This window comes from Raphanus sativus, chromosome 2, assembly GCF_000801105.2.
Source record: "Raphanus sativus cultivar WK10039 chromosome 2, ASM80110v3, whole genome shotgun sequence".
Lineage (NCBI taxonomy): Eukaryota > Viridiplantae > Streptophyta > Magnoliopsida > Brassicales > Brassicaceae > Raphanus > Raphanus sativus.
Window position 1 is genome coordinate 36,171,037 of NC_079512.1, and position 15,745 is coordinate 36,186,781.

At 36.0% G+C, this 15,745-nt stretch overlaps 3 protein-coding genes and 1 long non-coding RNA gene across 4 annotated transcripts; 3 read left to right on the forward strand and 1 right to left on the reverse strand.

The window, feature by feature from the left end:
* The first annotated feature begins 648 nt into the window (after positions 1–648).
* Positions 649–4,765, forward strand: LOC108834009 (uncharacterized). Its single transcript, XR_001946793.2, has 3 exons — positions 649–2,047; positions 2,193–2,251; positions 4,376–4,765. It is a non-coding gene; the product is annotated as an uncharacterized LOC108834009 (long non-coding RNA).
* A 641-nt stretch (positions 4,766–5,406) lies between these two features.
* LOC108834010 (transcription factor LRL2-like) lies at positions 5,407–7,972 on the reverse strand. The gene is made up of 5 exons (XM_057003474.1): positions 7,430–7,972; positions 7,234–7,299; positions 6,812–6,877; positions 6,473–6,529; positions 5,407–5,961 (listed from the first exon to the last, which is right to left on the reverse strand). Exons 1-5 carry the CDS (start codon positions 7,901–7,903, stop codon positions 5,641–5,643), a joined length of 984 nt encoding a protein of 327 aa, XP_056859454.1. The 5' UTR covers positions 7,904–7,972; the 3' UTR covers positions 5,407–5,640.
* A 1,421-nt stretch (positions 7,973–9,393) lies between these two features.
* On the forward strand, positions 9,394–11,464 carry LOC130508176 (uncharacterized). Its single transcript, XM_057003475.1, has 9 exons — positions 9,394–9,768; positions 9,955–10,038; positions 10,164–10,198; positions 10,280–10,382; positions 10,490–10,575; positions 10,716–10,827; positions 10,938–11,050; positions 11,137–11,185; positions 11,270–11,464. The coding sequence occupies exons 1-9, from the start codon at positions 9,571–9,573 to the stop codon at positions 11,345–11,347; spliced, it is 858 nt and encodes a 285-aa protein (XP_056859455.1). The 5' UTR covers positions 9,394–9,570; the 3' UTR covers positions 11,348–11,464.
* Positions 11,465–14,002: 2,538 nt separating this feature from the next.
* On the forward strand, positions 14,003–15,492 carry LOC108842469 (uncharacterized). Its single transcript, XM_018615389.2, has 3 exons — positions 14,003–14,391; positions 14,565–14,588; positions 14,976–15,492. Exons 1-3 carry the CDS (start codon positions 14,199–14,201, stop codon positions 15,275–15,277), a joined length of 519 nt encoding a protein of 172 aa, XP_018470891.1. The 5' UTR covers positions 14,003–14,198; the 3' UTR covers positions 15,278–15,492.
* Positions 15,493–15,745: the final 253 nt, after the last annotated feature.

Sequence of the window (15,745 nt, forward strand, 5' to 3'; positions counted from 1 at the left end):
AATATTAAAGTTATTAATGATTGAATAAAGTAATGTATTCTATCTAATATGAAGATTAATGATGATTAAAAATATAACGTGACCAACTCTAGTAGATAGTCCATTTTATAAAAAATCACCCATGAATGAGAAGTCATGACTTCTCTTTTAATAATATAGATTGGTGGTACTAATTCCCAACCATCACAATGCGAATGATCATGTGAAATTCTATCCATAGAGTTGTTTTTTTTTCAATTTGAGAGCAAGTAGTTTTTTTCTTACTTTTTAAACATGTGAAATATTTATGCAGATTCGGTTTTGAAATATGTTTATTAAAATGAGTACTGTTCATCTGCACTAGTAATTCGGATTTTTTTTTGAAAGCTAAAAGGTCTTCATAGGTCCAAACCTAAATCCCTGATTGCATTTCCAAAACTCAAAAATAATCTACTTCTCCAAAAAAAGTTCTCGACAGTTCAGATATAATTAAAATGGCTTTTATGACTTGGTGATTGTAGGTTGTAATAAGTAAGCAACCGATTTGAGTGAATCGAACAATGACTTTAACATACTGTGTAAACTAAAACATAAGCTTCTACAGTTTTAGTTTTCGAAACTGATTTTAACTCAAACAAATATTCACCAAAAACAAATTAGGTCTCTTCAATATACAAACAAAGGTTGAATTCATCAAATTAATAGAAAGAGGAAAAGTTAGGTCTGACAAAAGAATTCATTGGACAAAATAGTCACACACATACGACTTTTTCGCCGGTTGTGTTACATACGCGCCACCTTTGAAAAGCCGGTTTAAATTGAAGACCCCAGTCTGTTTGCAGATTTGACCCACCAGGTGTGCTCTCCTATCCAATTACTATAGAACACGTGTCTGAAAACCTCTAAAAATCTCTTAACAAAGATTAGACACAAAACAAACAAAAAAAAAGTTAAGAAAGTGAAAGAAAAAACCACAATCTCCGCTGGCTTGGAACCCTTTCTCTCACCTTCTCTCGTTCGACCTCTCTCCCTCTCCATCTCTTTATATACTGACTGTGTAGCCATTAGAGTCTATTCAAAGAAGAAGAAGAAACACTCATCCAACAGCGAGATCTCTTTAAATCGAAAGACGATTGAATTTAGGGTTCTTTCGTGAAAATCATTAGGGTTTGGAGAGATCTGTGAGAATGGGGAGGGAGAATAAGAGGGTTGCACAGAAAATCCAAGTGGGTTTATTGAATTAAGTTGTAAAAAGATAGAGAAGGAGGTGATTGTAGAAATGCAACAGAGAAAAACTGACAGAAGAGAGTGAGCACATGCAGGCACTGTTATGTCTCTATAACTTTGCGTGTGCGTGCTCACGGCTCTTTCTGTCAGTTGCCTGACTTCTCGCTTTCTCTCTCTTTCTTCTCTCTCTCAAATTTGTTGAACCTCCTATCATCTACATACCACTTACCTTCTTATCATCTTTTTTGTTGTGCACTTGGCTAGTAATGTGAATAAGACTGATGCCCCCTGTGCCCTGTCATTATCATTTCGTTGTGTGTAGAAATTATGTCTTTTCCTATTTCTTTTTGTATTGGTGTTGAAATGGGTGCTTGCTTTCGCTTAGGAATGTTTGTTCTTAAGCAAGTTTGGTTGAGAAAAGCTCAGATTTTTATATTTGGGTTTATCATAGAGATAAAACTTTAAGTGTGCTATATATTATGTTTGTTTTCTTTTAGTGGATCTAGGAAATGCGCGAGTTTTGATGATGATGAACCCCCACCGGTACACATTCTTCTCGAAGATTAATTAACTGTTTATTGATGGTCTCTTTTTCTTTAAATTGGGATGCAATCTGTGTTTTTTCCTTTTTGGTTTGTTAAAGTTTCTGCATGTTGAAATTCTCTAATGATGCAACTGTTTTTCTCCTTACATTTTACTTTTCAGTTTTTAGAAGCCAGATGTGGCTTTCAGGTTTCACCAAGAGCCATAAATGATGGAATAGTGATCTCTTTTCAGTTCTATTTCATGTGTAGACACTAGTTCTGTGCCGTTTCAATGGGAGTGGGAACTTTTCTAATGAGTAAGTCGGCCAGGAAACACTGAATCTAGCTGTTTGCTCTTAAAATGTCTTTTCTCTATAATTTCCTTTTTGGTGTTAGGTTTGTACGGATTAATACTTTTATTAATTAGTGTATTGAAGTCCATCTTGGAATGTGATCCAGCAGTAGGTGAAGGAGATTCGCTTAAATTGACTACTCTGCAAGTTGAGATCAAATATAAGAAGGTTGAACCCTATACCTAAAGCTTTTCTATTATATATCTTTTGTTATTCAAAGTTTTCTTCACTTTTTCTTCTAATTTGCTAGGAATTCGATTTATTAGCTTGGTTTTTGGTTTCTTCCAAGCCAAAATGTTTCATTTTCTATTGAAATTGCTGTCTTATATGGTATAAAAGGAAGTTATATGTTATTCTACAATGAAAGTTATTTATCTTCTGCTGCTAAAGGAGGATCAAACTGTTATTTTTTATTTAAATGATTTTATCTTATGAAAGTTTCTGAACATTTGATAAAAAAAAAGTTTCTGAACATTACTACATTTCAATTTATGTTTATTCTTGTTGGTTTCATCTTTTGTTGTGTTGGCCAAAGCTTAACTTTTTTGTCTTTTAATGATATTTTATCAAAATTAATTAAGTTATCAAGTGCTTAGATATTGGATGCCTAGTTTTGCAGTGATTTTCTGTAACTTGCTTTGATTATTAAGCAAAGGCATGAGATGGTGTTTTTCTTCTCTCCAAGATATTGGCTTTAGAGGGCATTTTGCTAATTTTTTGTCAACCACTCAAGTAAAAATAGTCTTTTTGGTGGGGTTTGATGAAACAAATTGTTAATGCGTCAACTTGAAATCGATAGTTGAAGTCGTGAAATAGATAATTGTGGAGATGACGACAATGTTAAAGCTATGTTTTTATCTTCTGAAATGATTGATCTTATGTTTCTTGATTGGCTATGTCTCATCAAATGTTAATGCTCGCTGGTTTGATCTTTAGCTTTGCTGTGCAAGATTGTTCTGGATGGGAAAAGTTTCTTTTGTCATCTATATGCATGGTTTTGCAATTATTTTGTCCAGCTAGTTACGAAATGCTATATAGTAATGGGTTTAAGCAGCAGTGGTGTGTTTTGTTTCCATGAATATATGTAACCGGGTTTATTGTAATCATATTCACAATTCTTATTAAAAAATCTTGTGTTGTGTGATGAAATATAATTGTAAATCTGGTTAATAACCTATTCTAGTGTCTTAAGTGATTCCCCTTGAGATCAGTAAATGTAGTTCAAAACAGATAACGAGTGGCTAGGCATAGCTTTTCCCTGTACATCAAGTGTTATCTCCAGCTTCTTTTCCTGAGCCTGGGTAGTCATGCATATATAATATGATCTATATATAAGACAGACGTTAGAAATTCATATACTTGTGTTGTTTCTGCTGATCTTCATTAGCTTATATTCAGATATTTTTTCTTGAAGTAATTCAATCAGTGAGTTCAAATAATCTTTAAACGTACCGTCAGGTTCTGTGAATAGGATAAAGACATGATTCTGTTTGGAAACCATCTAAATGTATCTTGTTTCGATTTAGAGTATCATGTTTTCATAGGGAGGGATTGAAATGTAGAGGCGGAATTAATCAACCATGTCTCTGGTATGATGTGTGATGCACCATCTGATTTCGAAGGCTACGTTGTTCTCCTTTTGTTGCATCACCAACTAAGCTATAGATTCTGATTAATTGTCTGTTGCATATCTGCATATGATATAAGTATAGAGACCAACTCTGAGGTATTAGTGGATTTCTTCTCTGCACCTTTTTTTGATTAGGAACTTGGTTCATGTCGAATGTGTCAATCGAAAAGTGTGTGTCATGCTCTTTAAATTTTTGTCTCCTGTTTTGCTTCAGAAGCACATTAACAAATTGTAAAGAACACGGATGCTAGAACATGGAATTGAACTCTGCTAACAACCGACTATAATGAACTCAGTTAAATCATCTTACATGGTGACTTAAATAGCCCGTAATAGATTAGTTAGCAACTGGTTTTATGTATTGCTACCTTGTTTAATTAGGATCTACCATCTGACTAGACTCGTACAGGATTGAGGAAAAGTAGATTATTCGTATTATCATAATTTTTTCTTGGTATTTTGTTTTACTCTAGGTCCACAAAGCTAAACCATTTCATTTGTTTGCTCTAATTCATTCCTTGAAATAACAGATTCAAAGGGGTAGCTAAACTGTTATCTTAAAATATGTTCTTGTGTGAGCTAAGTTTTGCTTGCATATTATTAATGCTTAGATTTGTCGTCTTTTACATATATATAACAAGATATGTGTCGTCTTTTCTTAGATTATGGTGTAAAGATGATACCCTGAATTCTATCAATAAGAGTGCTTCATCAGCGGTCCAATTTTCAGAAACAGCTAAAGGTTCGATCCTGCTCATGTTCACAGCAACATGTGTGAGTTTATTATGATTATTTGGTAATGTTATTGTTTGTTTTTCCCTTTTCCCGAAAGTTACTCTTATAGAGAATTGTGGATTTGTGAATTTCTTTTACGGATCTTTTAATCGAGAGATTAGTTGTTGAACTGATCAAATAACAATCAAACTAGATGGTGAATCTGTATGCTGGCTTAAAAGAACGGATTCATCTTAAACCGGGTAGATACAATGCGGAGTAGTCGACCAATATTTAGGCTAGTTGGCCAATTTTTTGGATTATATGTTTTGATTGTGTTGCTTGTAATATCTGCACCAACTAAAGGTAATTGACAAAGTGAATGATAAACTTCTTTGAGGCCTTTGTTTAATAAGATCAACAAAGTGAAAAAAAAAACTTCTTGGAGGCCGGAGTAATTTAATTTTGACTCTTGTTACAATCAAACTGTAATATCAATATTGTTGTTAGAAAATCACAAAGGAATGTGTGTAGTGTGGAGTTAGTAGCCACCCACTCATTAGATCAAACTGTGTCCCACACTCCTTTTCTTTTAAGCCTAATACTTCCAAACTTCGCCGTGATATTCCTTTTCTCATTTGCTTTTAGCTCAATTTTTTTTTCTTAAACACGAAGTCAATGGTCATGCATCATAATATAAAGAGATAAGATTTTGTTATCAGACTAATTTGTTTTACAGAATACAATAACTAGCTGAGTCTTAGGTTACTCTATAAATGTATACTACTTTTCAAACTTGTGGTCCGGTTTTCGAGCTATTTTGGCCTAAATTATCATTGACATTTTGCTAGATGGAATCAGTTTTTTTTAGTGCGAAAGACATACCAGTGCAATATAGGACTATACTACGTATCCACATGATTCCTTTCAGTTTGATTATACTTCATACATCATTCCACTAGATTAGATGGTATGTAAGTTTATAAACCAAAAACCATTGCAGATATTAGATTAATACAAAATAACATTGATAGTGGTTTGTAGTAGGTAAAAGACAGAAACAAAGTGAACGCAAATATGGTGTTGTATTCCAAGACGCAACACTTATTCTCTCTAGACTTAGACCAAAACCACCAACCCCACTTTTCATTGACTCTGTTTCCCACTCAGCCTAACTCCCGAAAAAAGGAAAGTTAGATTCAAACTGCCGTTATCACGGCTTGGAAACTGATGAAGCGTCTTTAACGGTAATCACCGAGGCACCTTTAACGTCAACGACTGGTGTAGTAGCTGTGTTAGGAGACAAAAGAACGCCGGCTTCTTTAACGGCTGAGACCAGAGGATTACGAGAAGGACAAGTAGCGGTTGAGATGGTGGTGGCTAAGGATATGGGCATGAGGCATAGACCTTTGCCTTGTAGGTACTGCATGGCCGATCCCATGTCCTCTTCCATTAGCTTGGCCACTTGGTGCTCCGTCATTTTCGCTGCCGTCTGATTCTCGCCGGAAGTGTTTTCCTGGGACCCACAGGCATCCTGAAAAGTTAATAAGGTGAAATTTATATTTCTTGGCAGTAGAAAAAAGCATGAAAAGCAAAACCCTAAAGCTATGATGTCAAAATCGTTTATAGGTGAAAAATCAGCACGCGTGCTTCGCATTTTTTTGAGTTTGTTGTTTTGTTTTTTACTCTTTTTGGAAAACTTTTATTTGTGTTAGAAAGTCGAAACCAAAACTACTTTTAACTTTGTCTTCTTCTTTAAACCAAAACAAGAACCTCCATCATAATCAGTCATAATATAAAAATCTATTTCTGGTAGCTGTAACATAAATGATTAAATCTCATTCTAATGTTTCTATTGATTTCGTCATCTTCATCATCATGTAACGAAAATGATACGAACGTGCGAATAATAAAATGCCAAACCTAATTATATCTAGTATTTGACTTAAATGAAAACCTAATTATATCTAGTCTGTGATTCTTTTTTCTAATCAACATTAGTGTATGATTAGAACTAAAAATAAATAAAAAAATAGTTGAATTACCTCAGAGATTTGAGAAGAAACAGAAGCAGCACCTCCCAGTCTACTCATGCTTAGTACCTACATATATACATTTTTTTAAAAAAGGTTATACTAAGTTCACCGTTCTACATCTTAACTATACATATACAAACATATGAGAAATTACAGGTAATAATCACCCGAAAGATAAATAATTACAAAAGTAGGGAGAGGGAGCATAAGGAATTTTAGTTGCAGAGGGCCATACTCGATTACATATTGTAATGTCAAACTTAGCAATAACGAAGCTTCCATTATTATGTAAACAACAAAATTATTACGTTTATTTTTAATTTTTCTGAGAGAGACAGAGAGATTCACCTTGACTTGGAGCTGTAAGAACTTGACATAATCGATAATCTCATCGAGCATTGATGCTTTGTCTGTCTGTTAAATATTTTTTTAACAATAGAAAAAAACTTGTTAGCTAGAGATCCTATCTGTTTATTACTACTTGTTATTTTAATCTAAAGCTAGTAAAATAGTTAATCAGTGTTTAATCATTTGATTGTATAAAAGTCCAAAGCTCTATGTAATATATGTACTACCATTTGTGGTCCAAGTTATGAACTCCAAGACTAAAACACATCATCAATGTGATTCATATGATTAACACATTATTCAATTTGTGATATATATTAAAGAAATGTATACACCAACTCGATTGGAATCCCTTATTAATTAAACTTTACTAACCATGGACATAAAGGAATGATTAAAATCAAATCATGTATGCAATTTACCTTGTTGCCATTAGGGACAAGTTCTTGAAGAGATTTCATCCTTTCAGCTATTCTCTCTCTTCGTAACTGGTCCATAATTTCAAAATATTTCAAATAATTACCCCAAACATATAACATTACACAGTTTGCTACATACAGTTTTCTTGGTAACTGAACACGAATAATGAGGAAAAATAGAAGAAAAAAAAAAACGAACCCGTTCGGCGATACTGTGAGGATCAGTGGCTTGACCTCTTCTAGCTCGGACTTTAGGCTTAGTCTGAGGAGTCGTCGCCGTTCCACCGGTGGTGGTTGACGCCGTCGCCTGCGACTGAGTTGGCGTGTGACTTTGTTTCATAACTCCTCCCCCCGATCCCTGAGGGAAGTGGAAAGGAAGCGATCCAGCGGAGAAGCCACTGTAGAGGGCGTTAACATCAACGGCGTCGTTTGGATTGTGGTGAGACAAAGGAATCATCGTGATCTGGTTTCTTGAATCAACGTCGTGATGGTGAAAGCTAGCCACGGCGGTGTCGGAGGTGGGGGGAGGAGCGTCGTCTTCGAGCACGGAGGAAGGCCAAGGAGCGGAGGAGAAGAAGTTTTGGAGGAAGTCATCGTGGTCGAACGTTGCAGGAGACTGGAGATGATGAGGAGAAGAAGAAGAAGAGGAAGGAGTTAGAAGAGATGAGTTCATGTCTTTGTGCTTTTTCTTCTTCAACAATTTTCCGATTTGAGTGAGGGTTTGTTGAACATGTAGAGGTGGTTTACGGCTTTTATGGTGTGTTTAAGGAGGGATAAGGATGTTAATATTTGAAGTTTGTAGGGTCATAAGAGTCAAAACATACGCTAACATTTTTTGTTATATCATCTTCAAGATAATAAAGCAGAATAACACTTTTGGGAATGACAACTATATTCAAACATATTAAATTCAGACATGTAACATAAATGCGTAGTCATATAATCATGTAGCTCTCTGGTTCATCTCGAGATTCTACTGTTTACCAATTGTCGCCAAGATCACAAACATGCTATCCCCATAGATGATACTTGTGTTTTAGAATAAGTATCAACAAAAGATCACACTTCTTTTAGTAGATGGTTCTATATTTGCATCCAATGAACCTGTTGTTTTCCATCGACATCGTTAATTTTGAGAAATTTGGGAGCCTCTTAAACAAGAAGGGAACAGTGTATATATATCATCATCCCCACGAGCACCATCATCATCATATCGTATGATCAAGTATATATACAAATCCTAAAATATTCGTGTTCTTCCATACAAATGATGTACAGCACGAGAGATGTAACCATTTTGTGTTCATTTCCATTAGCCTAACATTCTATTGTCATTTAAGTGTCCCGTCTATTGTCTTGAAATATGTAAGTTATAATCTAATGTTGATCACTGTCTTAATATATGTCGAATATTTCTTAGGTTCTTTTTTACAACTTTTCTTAATTTAGTAAACTCCCTATACTCCAAAGATGATTTGGTATGTTTAGAAAAATGGTTTTCTCAAAAAAAAAAAAAAATCTGGTATTTTTGTCATTTGGCAATGGCATTAATGAAACCATCAAAATTTTTGAAACCAAAAGAAAATCATTTCATACAAAAATTTCAAAGAGGAATACATAGAACAAGATTTCATTAAGATTTTAGCTGTATAGTAGTATATAATTACAAGCATGCATGATTAAGCACATGGGACATTCTGAGTTTTGCACAAACTCACAAGAGGTAGAGATGGGCTTTAATTTAATACACTTCCCCTTCATTAATTGCAATGTTGGTAAGCATTGATGTACTACACAACATATAAATATATAGATCTACATTCTCATATACACATTAAACATTTCTGTTTTCTGCTTAATTAATACTTACCATATGGATATGAAAAGCAGTTCTTTATGAATGAGCGTCTCGCTAAGTATATACAGACGTTAGGCCCAAACTTGTATTGGGCTAAACGAAAAATTTGCAACATAACTGGGCCTGCTTAGAATGCGAGTTATTTTTCTTTTGTCGAAAAGAGAAGGGATGTTTTGGACAAAGGAGAGATTTAAAAGCGAAAGCAACTGCAAACTTATCGTGTACTATGCGACCACATCTTTCGTTTACTATTAGTACTAATAACTACCACTCATGTTCATCCACGAATCTTTTTATTTAATTTTTTTTTTGTCCCAAATAAGAAAATAATTGTTGGCAGATTGAGTCAGCGACATTGACATGTTCATCATTTTCTGACAATCAGATAACAAAGAAGAACGCGTAAACTGTTCATTTTTTTTTTCTTTTGAATCTTGGCCGTTTTCTTTTCAGACAAAGACTGCTGTTTGTGTGCGTAAGGCATGAAGCAATCGTCATGGGGCTGCACAATCTTCATCCAATTATCACTCTGTCTCATCGTCTATGCGTCTCTGCATTTTGGTCACCAATCTTTGTCATCAAACAACTACGGTGACAATGCCGGAGCTCTAGATCTCCATTTCATCTCCGTCTCCGGTGGATTCAGGCCTCTTCACCGTCAAACTCGTCTTCTCCGATTGGTGTGTGTTCCCAAACTTCTTTCAGTGTTGTTCTGTTTTCTGTTGAACCTGTGAAATCTCTTTAGTTATCAAATGCATTGGCCTTTAGAAGGCAGTTGATTTTAAGGATGTTATGTATGTTTCCTTGGTAGAAGATAAAATATATTATTGTAATGATGTTGTGTTGTTGTTTTGATATCGATGAAGATGGAGAGAGTTGCGGAAACTTACAAGGCTAAATTTGTGGTGAGGACAAGTGAGGATGAAGAAGGAGATCTACTCCTGCTAAATGTCTGCCTCTCAAAAGCTTAATCTTCTTATTTGCTTCTTTGAACTCTAGTGGATCTCAACAAAAAAGGTTCTTCTGATCATCTCCTTTGTTCAGAGTAATGATGAGTGTGTTGGTGTTTTGGCAGGATACTCGAGTCTCCTCTTCACTGAAACTTCCATGGTAATTTGATCTTGTGGAACTTACTCCTTTTAGCTAACTTAATTCAACAAACAAGACTGATCAAGTGTGATGCAAATTTAGGTACACTATGAAGAAAGGATCTGGGAGTTTCAGAGAACACATCGAAATGCCTTTTGGTGGATCCTTGGATGTTGTTTTCCTAGACACTGGCTCGTTACAGAAGGTAGAATCAGCTTGTTTTATGTGAATTCATTAGATAAGAGTTTTCTTCTGTTTCATTGTTTCTTTTTTGACTGACATAATAATTCCATCTTCTGACTGCAATTCAAGCAAATGATGAGTGGAGCATTGAATGGCTCGATGATCGATCAATTGAAAGAACTTACAAAGACTCTAAAAGCAGCAGATGGAGACTGGTAAGTCTGCTACTCTTGCTCATAGACTCTCTTGATCTCTCATGAACATGTGGCAATACCGCATCAAAGCTCTTCTGTTATTAGTTGCTTACCTAATTTTTCTTTATAGATGAAACATTCTATAGTCGTTCTTGATACAGGCGCATTGTGGTCGGAGCAGACCCGTTATTCGCCCATACACTAAGTAATGGTCCGGAGGAAGCCAAGAGAGTTTCAAAGACATTTCAACAAATCACCATCAAATATGGAGTGGTAAGACACTGAACATCCCATCGCATTCCCACTAGTTGTTATCTCTCTCTGCATCTAATCCGAATGTAATGGACAAATATCTGAGACGATTTTAAATTTGATGAATCAAGAACATGTATATAAGCGAAAAGGGCTGTACCATCGGAGCCAACGAAGATAGCTTCACTTGCATTATGGTTCCCAATACATCAGAGAACCAAGGTTCAACTAATGATAGTAAGAGGTAACAACATCTCTTATGACATTATTAATCATTAACATGTTGACAGCTCAATCTCAATATCTCTGATACAAATGTATAATTGTCAGGGAAATGGAAGATGGGTTTCTTCTTCACAGAGTTAGCTTCTCAGAGTTTGTAAGTACTTTTTTTTCCTCTTGTTATGATATGTCTTCTTGACAAGAGTGACATAATGTCTTGTTTGTTTATCATAAAACACAGGTTACTTATACTATCAACTTATCAGGACAAGTCATAGACACAAGAATCATTAAGCAGAAGGGCAAAGAGTCCATCTAAGATTCTTTTCATATTCTTATGTGTTTTACTTTTAACCCTCTTCATTGTTGTAAACTCTGTAAAGCACCAACATTCTTTATTCTTCCTCTAGTGACCGGAATACCCTTTCACCGCTCAGTGTCTCATGTCAATAGTCTGAGGGTGAAACTGGAAATTGCAAGCTAGAAAAAAGTAGTATAAAAGGAGTGACCGTTAGGGTTTTTGCAGACTCATTAGTTTAAGTATGAGGTTCTGCTCCTGGAGGGTCTCGACATGGCGGCTGTATGTGGCCTCGCCATCGTTTTCCTCTGGTGGAAGCGGACGCCGATGATTTCAAATCTTTCTTGATGAGCCACTTTTACAAGTGGTGGATGAATCATTTAAAATAATATAATCTCCATGGCCATCACTACTACTACTCTGTCTTCCTCGCTTTCACATCATTCCTTCCTTGGATTCTTTTTCTTTTTCTTTTTTTTTCCAATATAAGGTTTCACTCTGTTCTTCTTCTTCTTCCTCTTGGGAGACTATGATGATTCTTAAGAAGTCAATAGACCAGACTTTGTGGGTGGTAACACTCTTTTACATGGCGGGGCTATAATAGCAGCCATTGCGGAAGAGTTTTTACCCTCTAATATGTCTGAGAAAAGGCGAATCTGAGTCCTCCTCTGTGACATGCAATTTTTTTTTTTTCAAATTTATATATAATAAAAAAGTAATTGTTTTTAGCTACTGTTAAAGCTTACATGCATCATTCTTGTGGAATTGAAGTTTTTTGTTGTCAAAATGTTTTATCATTCTCATCTCGTCTCCAAGAGATCCTATTCAGCTATTATATTTCCCAATAGTGTGTTCTTCAATTATCTATCATAGAAAATTACATGAATGTGAAGCAATGTGCATATGCATGTGTTTTAGAACAATGTTGCCAACAAAGGGTTTCAGATTCTAACTCAAAAGAGACAATTAAAAAAAGTCGTAGACAGGAAAACAAGGAATTTAACAACTGTGAAAAGCTCTCACAGCATTATTGGTTGCTTAAAACGTTAATTGTGGGCCTAAACCCTATTGTTTTCAACTGAGAGAATGAATGAAACAAGAGATCAAAGAACTTAACTTTGAGAAAAGTTTGTGGTGTCCGATGCAATTATAGTTTTTGTGACGGCTCGACTCACTGATGTGAGTGGTACTCTGTTTTTATCAATAATCTGACTTTGTGGGCAATCATTCTTTATTCAAACTTCCCAGTTTAGATTGACTCTTGTTGTGTTTATTACCGATTATGTTCTCTGCTTTAAAATTATTATTGGTGGGTGAGAACTTTGCCGTTACTACTTTATTTTCAGACTAATCAAAGAAAAATATGGTTTCTAGTTCGGTAACGCTCAGTTGGTTCCTTGTTTGGCAATGAACTAGCTTCAAGCTATGTACTTAAAAATGTATACTGGAAAATCTAGTGGATGTGTTTGTCTTCCTAGTATCATAGCCTCAGTGACACTCTCTCAGTTAAAGGGTCAGAGGATTATTTTCTGGATACTAATGTTCTTGGCAGTCACATGTAGCAAGTAGCAACCTGTTTCCAGAACTGTGTAGAACTGGATCTTACAAAGAACAAATAGATTGGCAGATTATTGTATGGTAAGGTGTTTGTGCAGATGGGAGTCGTTCTGTGTGGATCATACGTCTACTTGTGTTAGTGATTGTGAGTCTTTTTTGTTTTGCCAGCAGCATTGTTAAGAGTGAGAGCATATGAAAAGTTATTGATGAACAGACAAACATTTCCCTTATTTATCTCACTTTTGACCTCCACAAGCTCCAAAAGAGTTTGCATTGGATAACCAAAAGAGTTGCAGTTGCAACGTATCTCCTGTTCCTTTTCTTCCCTCTTTTTGCAGATGCAACATATCTCCTGCCTCGGCGTTCTACCATCTTTTATCTTTGAGACAAAACATGAAGATCTCCGAGTCAAACACAGAGTTATGCTCTCACTTTGAGACTCGTTACTTCCCTCAGAATCTTGACCACTTTAGTTTCCAAGCAGAGATTACAAAATCTTCCAGCAAAAGTACCTCATAAACAGTAATTTTTTGGCGCAAAGGTGGCCCCATCTTCGTCTACACAGGCAATGAAGGTGATATAGAATGGTTTGCTTCCAACACCGGTTTCATGCTGGACATTGCGCCTAAGTTCCAGGCTCTTCTAGTCTTCATCGAAGTAAAAATTTAAACAATGGTCATTTGAAGCAGGAGCTCACCATACCGGATCTAAGAGCTGCTACAAAAGAGGACCCTGAGTGGCTGAAACAACAGAGGAGGCAAGAAAGTTGCTGTTACAGAGAAATGGATCAGTGATATGGGACAAGAAGAAGATACGTGAGAAGGACCATTCAGTGTCATCAGTCTCAAGTGTCTGTAACAACTATTATCCAATAATAAAAGGCGAATTTGGATTTTGATTACCACCAACAAAAGTTTACAATAAAATGGTAATATCAGAAACTAATGAAAGTAATAGTCCATTTTGAGAAGATTATAGAATTCAAAGGGGTAAAATAATAAATTAGTAAGTAAAAGTATAGCGCCTTTTTCAGAAAGATTATAGAATTCCAAAAGGTCAAACCGTAAATTCGTAAACAGAAGAGTTTACAGTCAGTGATGGTACCGTTAGAAGCGCACCACCGACATCTGGACCCTCGGACGTACTCAAACGCTGTCGTTTAACTGTTTCCCCTTCTCTAGTTAGTTTCTTCTTGTCCGCGTTTGGCACATTCACACTCATCAGCTCTGTTTCTAAATCTTCCTTCACACACAGACACTAATCGCCATTGTTTGTTGCTGCACTTCCTTCCACTCTGATTGATCATTTAGTTGCTATGGCGCGTCGGTCTGGAGACTGCATGAAATGTCTGGTGATCTTCGCGGTGGTATCTGCTTTAGTAGTGTGTGGACCTGCTCTTTATTGGAAATTCAACAAGGGTTTCGTTGGATCCACTCGTAAGAGCTCTGTTTGCCCTCCTTGCGTCTGTGATTGCCCACCTCCTGTCTCTCTCCTCGACATCGCTCCTGGTACCATTTCCTCTCTCTCTCTCCTCGTTTTTTGATTGGATCTGGTTTAAAGATTGGATCTTTAAATCAAGCTGCCTCTTTTTAGATTCTGATCGTATGTTTTCTATGCAGTAAAAACGAATTTCAGCTTTTATATAGTTTTAACAAGTTGATTTTCTTTTTTCTTTTTGCAGGGCTTGCAAATCTCACTGTTACAGGTCAGATCTCGATTCTGAGCTTGCTCCTATGCTTGTAGTGTTTCCTTTACTGTTATGTCAAGTTATAAACATTGTCAGATAGTGTTGTTGAGGAGTTTCATATCTGTTATGCCAAAGTCTTTACCTTTCTGATGTTTACTGAGTCTTAGGTTTTTACGAGTTATTTGGAGAACTGAAGTTTTGATCATTTAGTAGCCATTAATCATCTCAATTTAAGCTTCATTGCAGAACAGGCTAGTCACTTTGTCGGTGTTACTCTTATAGTTTTCTTTTTGTGATCAGACTCGGACACGTTACCATGGCCTTTTCATATCTACTTGCATGATTTTTTCCTGATATGTAACATATAGTTATAGCTCTAGCATTCTCCTGTGTGTGTTTGAACAGATTGTGGAGGTGATGATCCAGAGCTCAAACAAGAAATGGAGAAGCAGTTTGTGGACCTTCTGACCGAGGAGCTGAAACTGCAAGAAGCAGTTGCAGATGAGCATAGCCGTCATATGAACGTTACCCTCTCAGAAGCTAAGAGAGTTGCGTCTCAGTACCAAAAGGAAGCTGAGAAATGCAACGCCGCCACTGAGATCTGTGAATCAGCTAGGGAGAGATCTGAAGCTTTGTTGATCAAGGAGAGGAAGATCACTGCTTTGTGGGAGAAGAGAGCTCGGCAATCAGGTTGGGAAGGTGAGTAAAAACTGATTGCCCCTTCTCATGTCTACCTCTCAAGTGTTTGGTCTGAGAAATTGATTTTTTTATCGCAACTTAGCTCAAGGAAAAGTCCTTATCTTCCACGTTTCTACAATATATGTAGTCTTTTGTTTTTGCCTTTGGATCTGAATGTAGCTAAAGAATGGCTTATGGCCTTTGTATTGACTTCTATTCAAATATATAATTGTTCATTTCGCTATCACTAAGTTTCACTTCTCTCGTTAGTTAAGCAGTCCGTTCTGTTCAGAGAAGAGTCTGTGAGTTGATCCGATCGCATTGCGGTTAGATTTGATGCCTGTCTTTGATATACTTGTATTATGCCTTTAAGCTAAGGTCAAGAGGAATAAGAAACGTTGAAACTGAAGACATTAGTTAGTTAAAAGACTTTTTCACACGTCAAGAAACGTTGAAAGTTTGTAAACAAAGACAAAAGCCGAGAAGAGACAAAAAGT